Source organism: Giraffa tippelskirchi, chromosome 12, assembly GCF_054371585.1.
Source record: "Giraffa tippelskirchi isolate mGirTip1 chromosome 12, T2T-mGirTip1v1.2.pri, whole genome shotgun sequence".
NCBI lineage: Eukaryota > Metazoa > Chordata > Mammalia > Artiodactyla > Giraffidae > Giraffa > Giraffa tippelskirchi.
The window spans coordinates 26,401,401-26,416,738 of record NC_137286.1 but is presented as its reverse complement, the minus strand read 5'-3'; the positions used below and the strand labels follow the sequence as shown (position 1 = coordinate 26,416,738).

General features: G+C 36.2%; 1 protein-coding gene across 10 annotated transcripts in view; it reads right to left on the bottom strand.

Annotated features, from left to right (window-relative positions):
• The window catches only part of HEATR5A (HEAT repeat containing 5A), a 113,813-nt gene that overhangs the window by 69,956 nt on the left and 28,519 nt on the right, over positions 1 to 15,338 (bottom strand). For all 10 annotated transcript variants that reach the window (XM_081548032.1, XM_081548031.1, XM_081548040.1 and 7 more), the window contains 5 exons: positions 10,006 to 10,191; positions 8,522 to 8,733; positions 7,498 to 7,606; positions 3,923 to 4,072; positions 3,082 to 3,256 (listed from right to left, as the gene is read on the bottom strand). In XM_081548032.1, the coding sequence (XP_081404158.1) occupies positions 3,082 to 3,256; positions 3,923 to 4,072; positions 7,498 to 7,606; positions 8,522 to 8,733; positions 10,006 to 10,131 (772 nt within the window). In that variant the 5' untranslated portion in view covers positions 10,132 to 10,191. The remainder of the gene's footprint in view (positions 1 to 3,081; positions 3,257 to 3,922; positions 4,073 to 7,497; positions 7,607 to 8,521; positions 8,734 to 10,005; positions 10,192 to 15,338) is intronic.

Sequence of the window (15,338 nt, the reverse complement as noted above, 5' to 3'; positions counted from 1 at the left end):
ATAAAACAGATGAAAATCTATACTAGTACATGGCAAGAAACATTAGTGACTAGTACAAAATCCACGCCCTCACAGATCATAAATTCTAGAAACGAGAGACAAGAATAAACATAACAAATGACAAAGTGTCTATTAATAGTATGTCAGACAGTGATTAAAAGCCACGCAAAAAAATAAAGCAGGTATCTTTTATGTGCAGGGAGTTCTCTGGTAGGAGACGGGCCAGGGTGTGAGGATGATGCAAGAGCAAAAGATATAGGACCTTGTTGATCATTATAATAATGATGTGAGTAAAGTGAGGTGCCAGTGGAGACCCTCAAGCAAAACAGTAATAGCATCTGTCACTTTGCTTCTGTGCTGAGAGAAGACTACAGAGGGGCAAAGGTGGAAGTAGAAAAAACCAAAACATTAGGGGGATTTAGTAATACAACCAAGAGGTGAGGGTAGCTTACAACAGCCTAGATCAAGGTAGTTACAACAGAAGTCTTGGTACACATACTTATATAGTTTTAAAATCTTTTATTAGAAAAAAATTTCAAAATCACAAAAAAGCTGCAAGAAGAGTAAAACAAATTCTCATGTACCCATCTCCTAGCTTCCATATCTTCCTTATCACGTTCTCATTTTTGAAGCCTACATATATGGCTAGTTGTAGTTACAGAAAAGCTCTCGATTGCATAAGTAATGCTGTAAGATTTCTTGATACATAATATCAGAAAGAATGTCAAGCTTGGTGTCCGTCTGTCGGTGGTATTATCTTTGAATACATGAATCAGGTGTCTGTCAATCTTGTTGACTGTAAAATACCATTTTCCCCTTTATTATCACTATGCCACCTTTGTGGTGATACTTTAAGACAGTATAAATAAACTCTAACCCATTTCAGAATGCACTGAAGACTCTTATCTGCATAAACTATTACTATAATGATTGCAAAAGGTCATTATCTAACATTCATTACTTTAAATTTTTTGGTTGGCATTCCACTGTAAAAAAAGACTTTTCCCTTCTCCTTTATTTACTTATTTTCATTAAGGACTCATAGATTCCTTTTTTATTTAACATGTTATAATCTATTTCTATCATTATTAATTCTAATATTGTCTTGGATTTGACCAGCGGAAGTGTCTTCAGAAAGCTGGCCATTGGACGTCCCTTATTTTTTTGGCACAACAAGATGTCCCAGGCTCATTCTCAGACTTTCGTTGCCCCAACCATATGAGCCACTTCTCCATGGAGCCCCAACTCTAGATAGTTTTAATATTGGTAAATAGAATAGCTATTGAGTGTGAGAGAGAAGATTCAAGGTGACTTTCCAAATTGCTGCTTGAACACCTGGAGGGATGAAGCTGTCATCAGCTTAGATTAGCAAGACTGCAACTGCAAGGAGAGCAAGCATGTATGTGTATGTATGGGGGAGGAGAGATCAAACATTCACTTGAGACAAGTCAAAACATCAAACAGACATCCAGAGATGTCAAACAGGCATGTAGGTATAAGAGTTCAGTGTCCAGGAGAGAAGTGTGGGCTAAAGACATAAATCCAGGAACCCCTGATGAACAGATGGTATTTAAGCTAAGAGACTGGATGGGATCACTAGAGTGAGCCCACGTAAAGAGAAGAAGATCACGGACTAGGTAATGGGTGTCTTCTTTAAGAAGACAAGGAATCATTAAAGACTGAAAAGGAATTTCTACAAAGGAGGAAAGAAAACCAAGGCAGTGTGAGGCCCTAAAAGGCAAGTGAAAAGAGGATGAGGAGGAAGATCAACTGAGTTAAATGTTGCTGAAAGCTGATTGCTGCTGTCAAGTAAGACAGCAGAGAACTGCCCACTGGCTTAGTGTGACTAAATAGTAGAATGGAAGCTGCAAAGGTTAGGGGATTTTAATCTGTTCTGTTCAATAACACCTCTTACATGCTGAGAATAGTTCATGGCCTGGTTAAATCCTCAATAAATACTTGTTTATTTACTGAATAAATGATGAACATGGAGGTCATTGATGACCTTAACAAAAATAGTTTTTGAGAGACAACTGGAGAAAAATCTTAACTGAAGTGGGTTTCAAAGAAGACAGAAACTAAAAACTGAGTATCAAGAACCCCTCTGAGAAACTCTGCTGCAAAGGCAAGAGAAATGGGGCTCCAGTTGGCTGGGAAGACACAAGAAAAAAAAAAAATTTCTTTTAAAGATGAGAGGGGGGAGAAAAGCATGTTTTATAGGGAATGAATCAACAGAAAGTGAAAAGTTGATGTAGGAGAGGGAAGACTTCCTACAGCTATGTCCTCAGGCAGGTGAGAGGATGAGCACTAATACATATTGAACATAAGGCTTTAATAGAAGATAATTCATCTTGATATCAGAGGAAAAGTCTTGGTAACAGTGGCGTATATGCAGATACATGCTGGAAGGTGGTAGATTTAGTAGGGGGGGCCTATGGAAGATAGGCCATCAAATGAAAGTAATATAGGAGAAGATGAAGGTATAAAATAGTCAGTCAGGAAAGTGGGACAATGAATGGACAAAGGAAATAAAAGTATGACTTAAGGTATAAACCTTAAGTTCTCAAGAAGTAACTTTAAAAGATTCCATAAATCCCTGGCAACTTATCTAAACTGTCCAAATATAGCAAATTTCAAGTATCTGTTGTTTGGAATTATTTACATCATCGTTCCCTTATACCAGTCTAGAAGATGGGAAGCCAAATGTATGTAATCAGATGCACACTGCTTAAAAAAAAAAATTCTCAAGAATCAGATCTTATTTCTTACTGGGTAACACTCCACAATTAACTTACACCAAAAAAAAAAAAAAAAAAAAAAAAAAAAGGCCATGGTGTAGAGGAAGACAACGATTGAATAAAGCACATTTACTTAAGAGTTCTGTGAAGTTTTTCCTCAAACTTTCACTGAATTGTTTTAATATGAACTCTGAGGACTTTGAATGTTTCCAAACTAAAATTTGTATGATATTCTGCCTCTTTTCAGAAGTAATAATGGGTAGCAGTAATGCTATGTATGTTTGTTTAAATCAACAGGGAAAAAGTCATGGAAGATATTATGAAAACAATTACACAAATTTACCCGCTCCTGGATGTTTAGAAATTATGGCTTTAGCCAACACCGTGCCTAGTAGTTTTGAAACTGAAATCCGCACATCATAATTGGAGCCTTCAAAGGATTTAAAACATAGTGTGGCCACACTGTCCAGGTCTGTACTCCACATAAAGACAGCCTCATTCTGAAGTTCAAGGAGACACTGTTCAATTAGGGAAAAAAGAAATTAATGAAAAACAAAATATAAATGTCAGGTTCAGATATACATAAATTGAAGAACCTATCAGGAGTTAACAAAAAGAATACACAAATCCAAAGTCTCTAAATAATGACTGCAGGGACAAGTGAATACTTACTAAAAAGCCATAAAAATTACAATATATAAAGCAATGTGTCCACAAAGATCCATTTCTAATTCAGTGGAGGTATGAAAAATGTCTTTAGAAGCTATCTGTTGGCTATGAGCAATTGTGAGACTAATTCCAACATAAACACTAACTATCTAACCCACTATGCTAAGAAAGCATGATAAAAACAAAGATCATTTTCAAACAACACAAACCTTACAGGTAAATTTTACACACCCATAGAGAGCAGGGAAAGTGGAATGGAAGGAATACTTAGGAGTCTGACAACTTGACCTCCCCAATTCTGACAATGTGCTGCTAACTACTTTTAAGAACCCTGGGAAATTCACATAACCCTTGCAGCCTCAGTTTCCTCATATGTTAAAATGAGACAGTCCCACCTCAATACCAAGGTAGCAGCTCTGAGATCATGTAGCTGTTACTAGTGTTTTCATTGGGATTAACTGATTAAATTGTCTTTATATTAATTTTTACAAATTCTGCTTATTAGACTGTTTTACCTTTGCAGCAGCACAACGAACAGCCATGGATCTATCTGTTAAGCAGGATCTAGCAGCTTTATAAACATCCCTGTGGCAAGGGGTAGCAGCAGCTCCCAGTCCATTCAGTATGTTTTGCAGACTCAGCATAATCTCATAACGACCTTGTGACTATCAAAGAGGAAAAAATTTAAGGCTCAGGAATAAAAATTTACTGTGAAAAACAGCATTGAGCATTGAAATCTATCTCACACATTAGAGAAATAGTAGGATTTTTACACAAACTAATAAACCTATTCTGACATTCAAAAACATGAATAATTTCTATTTTACACAGTGTTTACTATTTTTTTTTATGCTTCCTTTTAAAAAAAAATGCTTATGTATTTGGGTGCATCAGGTCTTCGTTATGGCATGCAGATCTTTCATTGTGGCGCAAGGATGCTCTAATTGTGGCACAGGTTCAGGAGTTGAGGCACAAGGGCTTAGCCACTCTGTGGCATACAGGATCTCAGTTCCCTGACCAAGGATCGGACCTGAGTCCCCTGCACTGCTAGGCAGATTCTTAACCAGTGGATCACCAGGGAAGTCCCAGTGTTTACTATTTTAAAGTGCTATTTGTATTAATATATATCATGCTGCGGCTAAGTCGCTTCAGTCGTGTCCGACTCTGTGCGACCCCATAGACGGCAGCCCACCGGGCTCCGCCGTCCCTGGGATTCTCCAGGCAAGAATACTGGAGTGGGTTGCCATTTCCTTCTCCAGTGCATGAAAGGGAAAAGTGAAAGTGAAGTCGCTCAGTCGTGTCCGACTCTTAGCGACCCCATGGACTGTGGCCTACCAGGCTCCTCCATCCATGGGATTTTCCAGGCAAGAGTACTGGAGTGGGGTGCCATTGCCTTCTCCAAATATATATTATACTTCAGTACAATACAAATTTCATAGAGTTGACATACAGATTAAATTAAACTGTATGGAAGTACTAGGCATAGAGCTTGCATGTTGTTAAGCATTCAACAAATGGTTATAAATGAGGTAACATGGTAAGAGTGCATGGTCTGCCACCTACTAGCTACATGTCTTTGGGCAAATCTGTTTCTTTATCTGTTAAATGGTTGTTGTGAGGATCAAATGAATTACTGCATGTCATCACTGCAGATGGTGACTGCAGCCATGAAATTAAAAGACACTTACTCCTTGGAAGAAAAGATGACCAACCTAGACAGCATATTAAAAAGCAAAGACATCATATTGCCAACAAAGGTCCATCTAGTCAAAGCTATGGTTTTTCCAGTAGTCATGTATGAATGTCAGAGTTGGACTATAAAGAAAGCTGAGCGCCCAAGAATTGATGCTTTTGGAGAAGACTCTTGTGGTGTTGGAGAAGGCTCTTCAGAGTCCCTTGGACTGCAAGGAGATCCAACCAGTCCATCCTAAAGGAAATCAGTCCTGAATATTCACTGGAAGGACTGATGCTGAAGCTGAAACTCCCAATACTTTGGCCACCTGATGTGAAGAACTGACTCATCTGAAAAGACCTGATCCTGGTAAAGATTGAAGGCAAGAGAAGAAGTGAACGACAGAGGATGAGATGGTTGGATGGCATCACCAATTCAATTGACAAGAGTTTAAGTAAACCCAGGGAGTTGGTGATGGACAGGGAGGCCTGGGGTACTGCAGTCCATGAGGTCGCAAAGAGTCAGACATGACTGAGTGACTGAACTGAACTACTTATAACAGTGCCTGACACACAGTAAATGCTCAGAATATTTTTATCATTTATTGGCCTGACTATTTTAACTCAGAAGTTTAAAGTCTGGATTTAGATTTTAAAAGATCTGGGTGTGAATCCTGACTCCGAACCTTAGCAACGATGTGACTTTAAGCTGTTCTTACTTATTTCTTCAACTATAAAATGAGGATAAGGAACTTCCCTGGTGGTCCAGTGGTTAAGACTCTGGGCTTCCACTGTAGGGGGCATTGGTTCAATCCCTGGTCCAAGAACTAAGATCCCATATGCCACATACCATGGCCAAAAATAAATAAATAAAAATAAAACGAGGATAAGATGAAGAGCCAGTAAATAAGCTCCTGTGGGGAAATCATTCACCATAGTGCCTAGCACACAGTAAACACTCAAGAAACAGTACCTGTTTGTATATCTCAGGAAGTTAAGGCTACTATAGGTAAGCTAACATCAATATCATTTTCATAGTAATGTTATTAATTTTTGTTCAAAGGGGCATAATAGTGAGTAATTACAGGTGGACATAACAAAATAAGTCCTAATGGGAAACTTAACTTTCTTTTTCAAATACTGCCAGTTTCAAATACTGTCTATCACTATGGGTGTGTATCAAAGGTAGAAATACCTTTTGATATTTCCAAAACATTGTGGTACTGATGAATCAACTAAATCATAAAGGTTATAAAGTGGAGGAGCAATAAAATACTTAGCAAGAACTTCAAATTTTCTGAGACTTATAGAGTAATTCTCTGTTAACCATGAGCCCTAAAAAGTATAGCTTTATCAATGGAGCGAAGAAAAAAAAAAAAAGCTTAAAGGGGACAGACACACTTCAGTAAAAAGTTTTTATAGACATGTCCTTTTAAATAAAACCATGTTTATGGATGTTAACAATCTCTCCTCCTTAATCATCTTCTTCAATCTTTATGAAAGCTACTACTGCTGAGAAGTAATCTGCTGAGTTGATTTTCTCACCAGTTTTATATTATGGATTTCACTTTTCTGTAAAGTTCTTGAATCAGTTACATTCTTCTTGAAATTTGGCATATTTTATATTTGAATTTTCCCATGTTTTATCCTGATATAGTTAAAGAAAGCTGTGTGACAGGCCTGCATTTTTACAAATTGTCTAGACTTCTTCAAAGTAATGTAAGAATAACAACTAGTGAGATTTTTTTAATATTTAAAGGTGCTGAGTTATCCTTAAATTTGAGGGACCACAGATTTAAAATTTTTGATATACAAACATATAAATGCTTGAATCTCAAAATGTGATTGGTAAAACTTTAGTTGGCAAAAAATTACAGGATATCTTAGAAGTCTGATAAAGACAAAGGGTGATAATGGTAAATGATACCAACAAATCAGTGAGGCCAAGGCTGAGAACATATTCACCCCTGGCGATTAAAAGGTCACCCGGGTCCTGGTCAAGCTTATGTCCTTCACACTCTTTCCTACCCTGATTTTATTCCTTACTCCCTGCTGATGCTGGTAGAATATTAATCCATCCATCAGGTAGACGGTAGTTATCCAGTATGTATCTGGACCCTTGGTGGCAGGTACTTGCTCTGGCACTAGTAAGTAGCAGGAGATGGAAAAGGTGAAACAAGAAGAAGGAGCAGGGACAGGTCTGCCAGAGAAACACCTTAGTTTGTGTCCACTGGAATTTATCTGAATACACAAAATTTTACTGCATTATAGTTTTTCTAATAAAGATTTAATATACAAAGTACATAGGTGCACTACCTAAAAATATGTCATTTATGGATACATTTACATATATACTATGTATGCTTGTCATAGATAAGACTCTTTTATTAGCTCAAGAAACTATAAAATCTGTATTTACCTCTGCACTCTTCATAGCTTTGAGAATATTCCCCACTGTATCAGTAAAGGTGTTACCTAATAGTCTACCCAACTTCTTGTACAAGGAACCCAAACACACCACAGCAGCGCTGAAATGACATTTCAATTAGAAATCAGTCAAGAATGAAAAAACAGGAAAAAAAGGATCTTAGGACATGTAAAGATGACCACTTGATTTTATTTTTAAAGGATAAATTTCCCAGAATCTACTCCACTGGAGTATCAAATGACTACATTTTCAGTATAGGAATGTTAAAAAAAAAAAAATGTACCTTCAACTAATCTAAATCTCAGCCCAAATATTCCATTCCCCCAAATTTTTTAATAGAACAGAGCTTCATATATTAGATAATCAAAGACAGTCTTAAAAGAAAAAGAACAGTGTTCTCATCAAGTCTCAAAATTTTATGGAAAAGCATATTCTATCATAAGCTAAAAATTAAATCAATAAAAAAATTTCTATAAAATTAGTACTGTGGAGCCATACATCATAAATAGCCTTCTCTAAATAACAGGTGATAAAATGAACTGAGTCCTACGGAGAAAGAAACTTACTTAGTTGTTCTTTTAGGATCTTAGAAGAGTATTTTTCTATATATTTACTATTAATCTTCACTACTAAGAACTAATAAACTAAAAGAACATCCAAAACATGAAGAATTTAACATACTTGTTCGTTAAACACTCAACTGCTAAAATATTAATCAGACGGTTTTGATTCCCAAATCCAAGCTTCAAATGCCTAAAATTTTTAAAAGAACTGTTTCTCAATGGGAAAATGTTAGATCTTTTCAAAAGTTACATATTTTTAAGAAAATGAGGAAAACAATTTATATTCATTTTTATAATAATTATCAAGTAGTTTAGTTCTTTTAAAAAAATGATTTTACTAAATAGAGTGGATTTACAAGGTTGTGCTAATTTCTACTATACAGCAAAGTTTGGGTTCTTTATAAAAATGATACAACAAAGATCTCTTATATTCAGTTTTAATATTAACTTACAGTTTAGTGGGAAGATAACTTGGAGAATCATCTTTGCTTCGAATAAGATCATTACATTTATCGATTGTCTCATAAACAGAGAACGGGTCTCCAATACTGTAAAGAAGGGCTAGATTCTTAGCAAGGAGTTTACGAGTAGGAGGCCCTGGGGAGCTGTTCAGCAAAGACAGGAGCTGTTCCACAAGAGTCTTCTGTTTCTCCCTTACATCACTCTACAAATGAAGTGAACAAAGAAGATTCTCATCAACGCAATTACATGTACTCCTCTAATATGATTTTGCTTTCATGTAATTAATAACTAACCAAAAGCCTTTAGAAAAATGAAAAATTATTTTAACTAAATATTACAAATAAGTTGGTGGCACAGTTATTACACCTCACAAGCAAATAGTTTGCTGCACTGCTGGTATCTCCAGAGAATAAATTCTGGACCACAATATACTGGAGTCTGTGAACAAAGACAAGGGTTCCATTTTTTCTCTTTCTTCTTAGGTTTGAAACATAGAACAAATATATATCTTAACTAGCGCTTCTTAGTTCTTACGTCCCTGCCTGATATATATCTGCATCAGTGAACAACCTATCACCAGAGCTGACCTTTTAACGGTTACCTGTTTTACTTAGATCTTTTTCTAAGTTTAGCGCAATTTTCTTTCTGCAAGTTTATGCATGTAAATGCCATGCTGTGACTCCATTTTACTTATCTACTCTCTAAAAAAGGAGAACAGAATATTATCACAGTGGTAATGGTATTCAGATGCTCCCTGAGGCTTCAACTTTCACAATAAAATACTTGTTAATTTAGGCTATGGATCTTTGTCATTTATAAATTCTAAATGTCTCCATGAGTAGTGTCTTTGCAACATTTCTGCATTATGTAAGGTATTGTTATTCTGTGGAATACCTTTATTTTTAGGAGATATATAGGAAAGTATTTAGAAATAAAGTAGCAACTCACATGGGTCTGTAAATCAATTAAACTTGGCAAAATGTTAACAGTTGTTGAATGTAGGTAAAGGATATGAGTGATTAGCTTTCTTCTTTGTAGTACCCATTTTATAAACTTTTAAGAGGGAATATGTTTACTCGAAGACTCCTCAGCTCATATTCCCCTTCAAGAGTTCACACCTTTTTTTTTTTAAGTGAAACTCCCATAACATTATTTAATGCTATACTGTTCCAGGACATCATGCATATGGAGGGACGCAGGTAAGAAGATAACAATAATGAAATTTAACACACTGTGCTCTGTAGTTAGTTTTTAACATATTTGAAAGTCATATTATAAATATTGGTTAATTTCTTCCTGTTCTTTTGAGCAGAAGAAACTTACTAGTTCATTGTAAAATCTTATTAAGGTCTAATCTTTCAAAGCTAATTTAGGTTATGCTGGCCAGAACTAGAAAAGTAAACCAAAGGAACTAAACATTATCTGGCACTTAAAAAAAAAAACCTTATAAAACAGTTTTTGCAATTTTACTCACCCTGCTGGTTGCAACCAAGAGCTTCTCCAAATATCTCAACCAATCAAAAATAAACTCTGCCTTCTGAACTTCACCCAGTTGACTGTATGCTTCTTCATTCAGCAATAAGCTATGAGCTAATTCCATTCCTTGCAGAAAAGTCTCCTAGCTGGTCACGATTCTTCTCATTAAACTTTAGTCATATACCTATAATAAAGGAAAATAATATTTTAAAAGAAGAATGAAAAGGAATGCAATCACAATACTGGAAATCTTCCACAGAAAAGCACAAAGCATAAATAAACGGCGACATCTTTCCTAACAGCCCTAGGGTGAAACTGGAAAATTCCCAACAGTAAACTTATTAATACAAAACCCCTTTTTTAAAGAGTAGATAGCAGAAGAGAGTAGGATTATTGATACTCACATGTCAAAACTTGCCAAACAGGAGACATTTCATTAAAATTTTGAAAAGTTTACAGTTAGACCACTCAAGTGTGAAGACTATCGGTTTTCTCTGTAACATAAGCCCTTTTTTACTAAAATGGGTTGTGAGTACATATTAACAATGACCAAATACCTAGACTTCCTATTATATTTTACAGTAAAGCTTGAGGTCTCTCAGGGCCTTTGCCTCCACACATAACCTGTCACTTATGTGGAGATCCAAGAGAAGGAAATGGCAACCCACTCCAGTATTCTTGCCTGGAAAATCCCATGGACAGAGGAGCCTGGCGGGCTACAGTCCACGGGGTCACAAAGAGTTGGACATGACTGATCAACTGAGCACCAAGACTTGAGCAAAGGGACTTATTCCCATGAGCATCTGTTTCTCCAATCTAATAAAGACCCTGCCTGAGGCTAGGAGTTTTTAGGAAAAATCCCATCTCAACCAGTACAGATAGTCGCCCTATCTCTGTGAACTTGTTGTGAAAGCAAACTCATGTTTTTGAAGGTACTTGGATGGATGCCATCCAAGGACTGTAGAACACAGATCATTATCTGCTATGACCCAGATCCAATGCAGCCTTCACGTCTCTTGTAGCAAATAATCAATAGGAGAGGTTTTGTTTTTAGATGCATGAGCATCTCCTGGGTACACTCTAGTACCCTTCTAGAATATATACAACATATAAGCATGTGGGTAAAATACATACACACTCACTCATATGCAAATTTACAAGATGGCATTTCTGATTATGGATTTTTTTTTTTATTTCTAGGTGTATGCTCAAGTATATGACAGTAAAACAGTATGATGTCTGCAACTCATTTTCAAATGGTTATTAAGTACATCAACCAATTAGCCATAAAATATGGCAAAATGTTAACAGAAGAATACTGTAGGTAGTATGTGTGTGAGCAATCATTTTACTATTCTTGAATTTTTCTGTATTTTTTAAAAAATTGCAATAAAAAAGTTGGAAAAATTATTTAAGAAGAGAAAATTTTTAAAAACATAAGCTGGCTTAAAAACAAATCACATTACTACTTCCAAGTGTAACAGCTATCATCAAGAACATTAAACAACAGAGAAGGTATCACATACATATAAGGTGGGTACATCTATCCCACATCGATGTATAAAAAATAACTTTAATACATTATAAATAAAACTCTTAAGCTAAACAGAAACATGTAATTCGAAATGCATAGAAATACAAACAAATGCCACAGGTAATTAAACTAAACCATATAAAATACATAGCTCATATTCCCCCTAAATAAACCTCAATTTTTTGCAGAGAAGCCAGTAAGACGTGGACTTCCCAGGTGGCACTAGCAGTAAAGAACCTGCCTGCCAATGCATGTAGACATAAGAGACATGGGTTCAATCTCTGGGTTGGGAAGATCCCCTGGAGAAGGGTATGGCAACTCACTTCAGTATTCTTGCCCAGAGAATCCCATGGACAGAGGAGCCTGGTGGGCTACAGTCCATAGGCTCACAAAAAGAGTTGGATAGGACTGAAGCGACTTACCAAGCACGCACATGTAGTAAGTCGGAGAAGGCAATGGCACCCCACTCCAGTACTCTTGCCTGGAAAATCCCATGGACGGAGAAGCCTGGTAGGCTACAGTCCATGGGGTCGCTAAAAGTCAGACACGACTGAGCGTGTAGTAAGTAGTATTAGAAAATCAGATGGGAGACATGAGGAAGGCTTTCTTTTTTCTCCTGGAGAGTTTATGGGTATGAAATTACCTAGACTGTAACACCGTAATAATTGTGATGTAACTGAAAAGAGCCTCTTTAAAAGACAGTAGTTGCAAATTGATGAACTGTTGGCCAAATTTCACCTGCAATATATGTACTGGGGAAAAAAATGGTTACTAACATTTAAACACAAGATTTTACACAAAAATCTGGGTCCATATCCCATACAGCAATGAATGACTGAATCTAAGGGGAGCAGGGACTCCCAGGCAAGTACACTTGCCACCTGGACAGCCTTATTCATTTGCATTATTTGCCAACTTCTATGGGTATTCAAGTTTTCAGCTCCTACTCTTTCTTTACCTTACTTTTACCCTCTGGCTTGGGCAAAAAACCCTCCTTTTCTTTCTTCAGTTATCAAAGTAAGCTGATCAAAATATGCAAATAAAGGTAATAAATGCTACAGAAGTAATTTCCACAAGAAATCTAGTATACCAAAGGAGAAAAGCAAGTTTGTACTCAATATCTGCTATTGTGTGAGGAAAAAAAAAAATAACCTGAGTATCACAGAGAAAATTTCTTGTGACCACCAGGGCAAGTCAAAACCTTATCTTAAGAATCAAATTACCCTTTTTAGAGGTCATTAGGACTGCTGAAGAGACATTTTTTTTTCCTTAGGCAGAAGCAATATTGTGGTGTAAAATGATCTATCAAGAAGCAAAATAGCTAACACAATACAGTAATAAATAATTCAGTAAAGAGCTTGAGATCATAAGCAGGGCATAAAGTTTATCTCCCATACCCTCAATACATTCCTCATATAAATTACTCTTAAAAGAAGTAGACAATTTACACTGGTAATCCCACATCCAAACCCCCAAATTTACAATGGCCTCTGATCTCCACATATGTACTATCAATGACATAAGTAAATGTACTTTGCAAACAACAGATGTTCCTGCTCTAACCTACAGTGTAACTTAAGGATGATGAATACAAATACAGTCAATCTACTGTATGTTTTAATTCAACTACAGCCCTATGGCTATACATACCTGGAGAATGCTGATTTGTCTAATTTTTCTCTTATTTTCCATTTTTATGCTTCTTGGGGGAGGATACAGAGTGATTAATTTATTAAAAGTGAACACATATAACAATGTATTTTTCAAGGTACAGTTATGCTACTTGAAAAAAAGATTTCATCAAACCACTGTACCAACTATAATGCCAACCATTATTTTTGACAGACACTAATTATTACTGATCACTAATTATAGTCCAAGCACAGCTCTAAGAGCTTCAAATATTCTTGAATAAGTTGCAGAACTGTCCATGGGTAGTTATTTTTATTAGCACCATTTTAAGATGAGGAAACTGAGGCACAGAGAAGCTGAGTCACTTTCCTAAAGTCACACAGAAAATGGTCATACACTAAAGCAATATAGCTTGAGATATATGCACTTTAACCACTACATACTATGCTGCCACCCTTTTATCCAATCAAGCCTATCAAATACCTTGAAGCCAGGCATTTTACCCATTCACTCATTTTTATTGAAATATAGTTGATGTACAATATTATGTTAGTTTCAAGTGTACTACATAATGATTTGACATTTACTACCATTTGAAATGATCACCATATCTACAAAGGACTTTTGGGGAACATGCTATTTTGGGGAACATTATTATTTTGAGAACATATGCCATTTGGGGGAACATATATGCAGGGGGAAAAGTCTTCTTCATATTTTTGGTCATTTTAGTTTCTTAAAATGATTTATTATATCATTTTGAAGAATGTAAAGAGAAAAAAAATCACAAATAAAGAGACCCCCTCAAACACAAATAAGACAGGTTTGTCAAATTGGTTATTTCTTTCCTTCCTGAGCAATAAAAGATCAATTTACAAAATGAACAAGCCATTCAGTAGTAAATGGAACTGAATCTAGAATATATCAAGCAGTTAAAAGTTTTGGAATGTCTCAAATTTAAATTACTTTTCTTTGCCTCTCAAGTCTTTAAAAGACATCACAGCAGCTTCAACTCAGCCTCCAGCTTTCAGTTTCCCAGTTTTGTTTAAAGAGCATAGAGTAAAAAAAAACAAAAACAAAAAACCTCTCAAGAATCTCCCATATTTCAGGGTATACACATAAATCTTAAAATCTACACCTTTCAAAACAAACAAAAAAAACCAAAACAGTAATTAGCTTTGTTGAGGAGGGAGGAAACTTTCCTCTACCCTTCTAGGTTTTTCTGAATTCTGGTCTAGGATTAAATTGACATGGGACAGATAAACAGGAGAAAAAATTCAATTCCAGACATAAGGAACCCCCCACACAAGAGGATCACAGACCCCAGATATGTGAAGTGTTGAGAGACAGAAAGGTAAAATGAGGTATTATGCCACTCTAAGCTGAGGAAGTCTGAGGCTTCAAGGACAGGGACAGTCACAGGATGACTAAGGGGAGCAGATGTTCGGTAAATAGATGTTTGCTCTGACAGAGACGGGGCTACTTAGAAAAAATTTACCTCCAATAACAACTCTTCCCTGAGACAAGTCCCCAATTTAGTTATTCTAAGTAGTTAAGGGAGGATAATATTTTCTCTTGAACCCATGGGTTCAAAAGAATCTTCATGCAAAAGTGACATCTTCTAGGCAGCTCAACCTGAATCCCTATAAGATTTAATCGAAAAGAAGATGGATCATTTTTTACTGACCTAATACTCCCTATGACCTGTGATTCAGGCTTTGCACAATTATAGGTTACAAAATAGGAACTCGCAAATTACACAGAGCATTAGGTCATAATTAAGACGTTGCCTAAGGAAGGCTGCCCCTGGTAGAAAGCAAAGGTCTTTTGGTCACTGTACTTTAAATATACCTAAGCACAGTCTTCACTGGTTGTAGAGTAAAACAAATATTAAAACAAATCACTTGTGATTCCAGAGTGAGTAGTTTCATCTTGATGATCTGAAAATCAGACTCTCATTAAAAATTGTAATTGTAGAAACTACAAGTGCATAAATTTTAACAGGTTAACCTATTGAGAGCATCCCCACAGGTAAAGCAGTGTTTCCTAAAGAGTGTTGTGTAGAACAGTAGTGAAAAAGAATGAGGAAATAAGGATTTGTGTTGTGTGTGAGGGAATGGAACCCAAATCTTTTTGGGGAACACCAAGTTGGCAGTCTTCCTTCC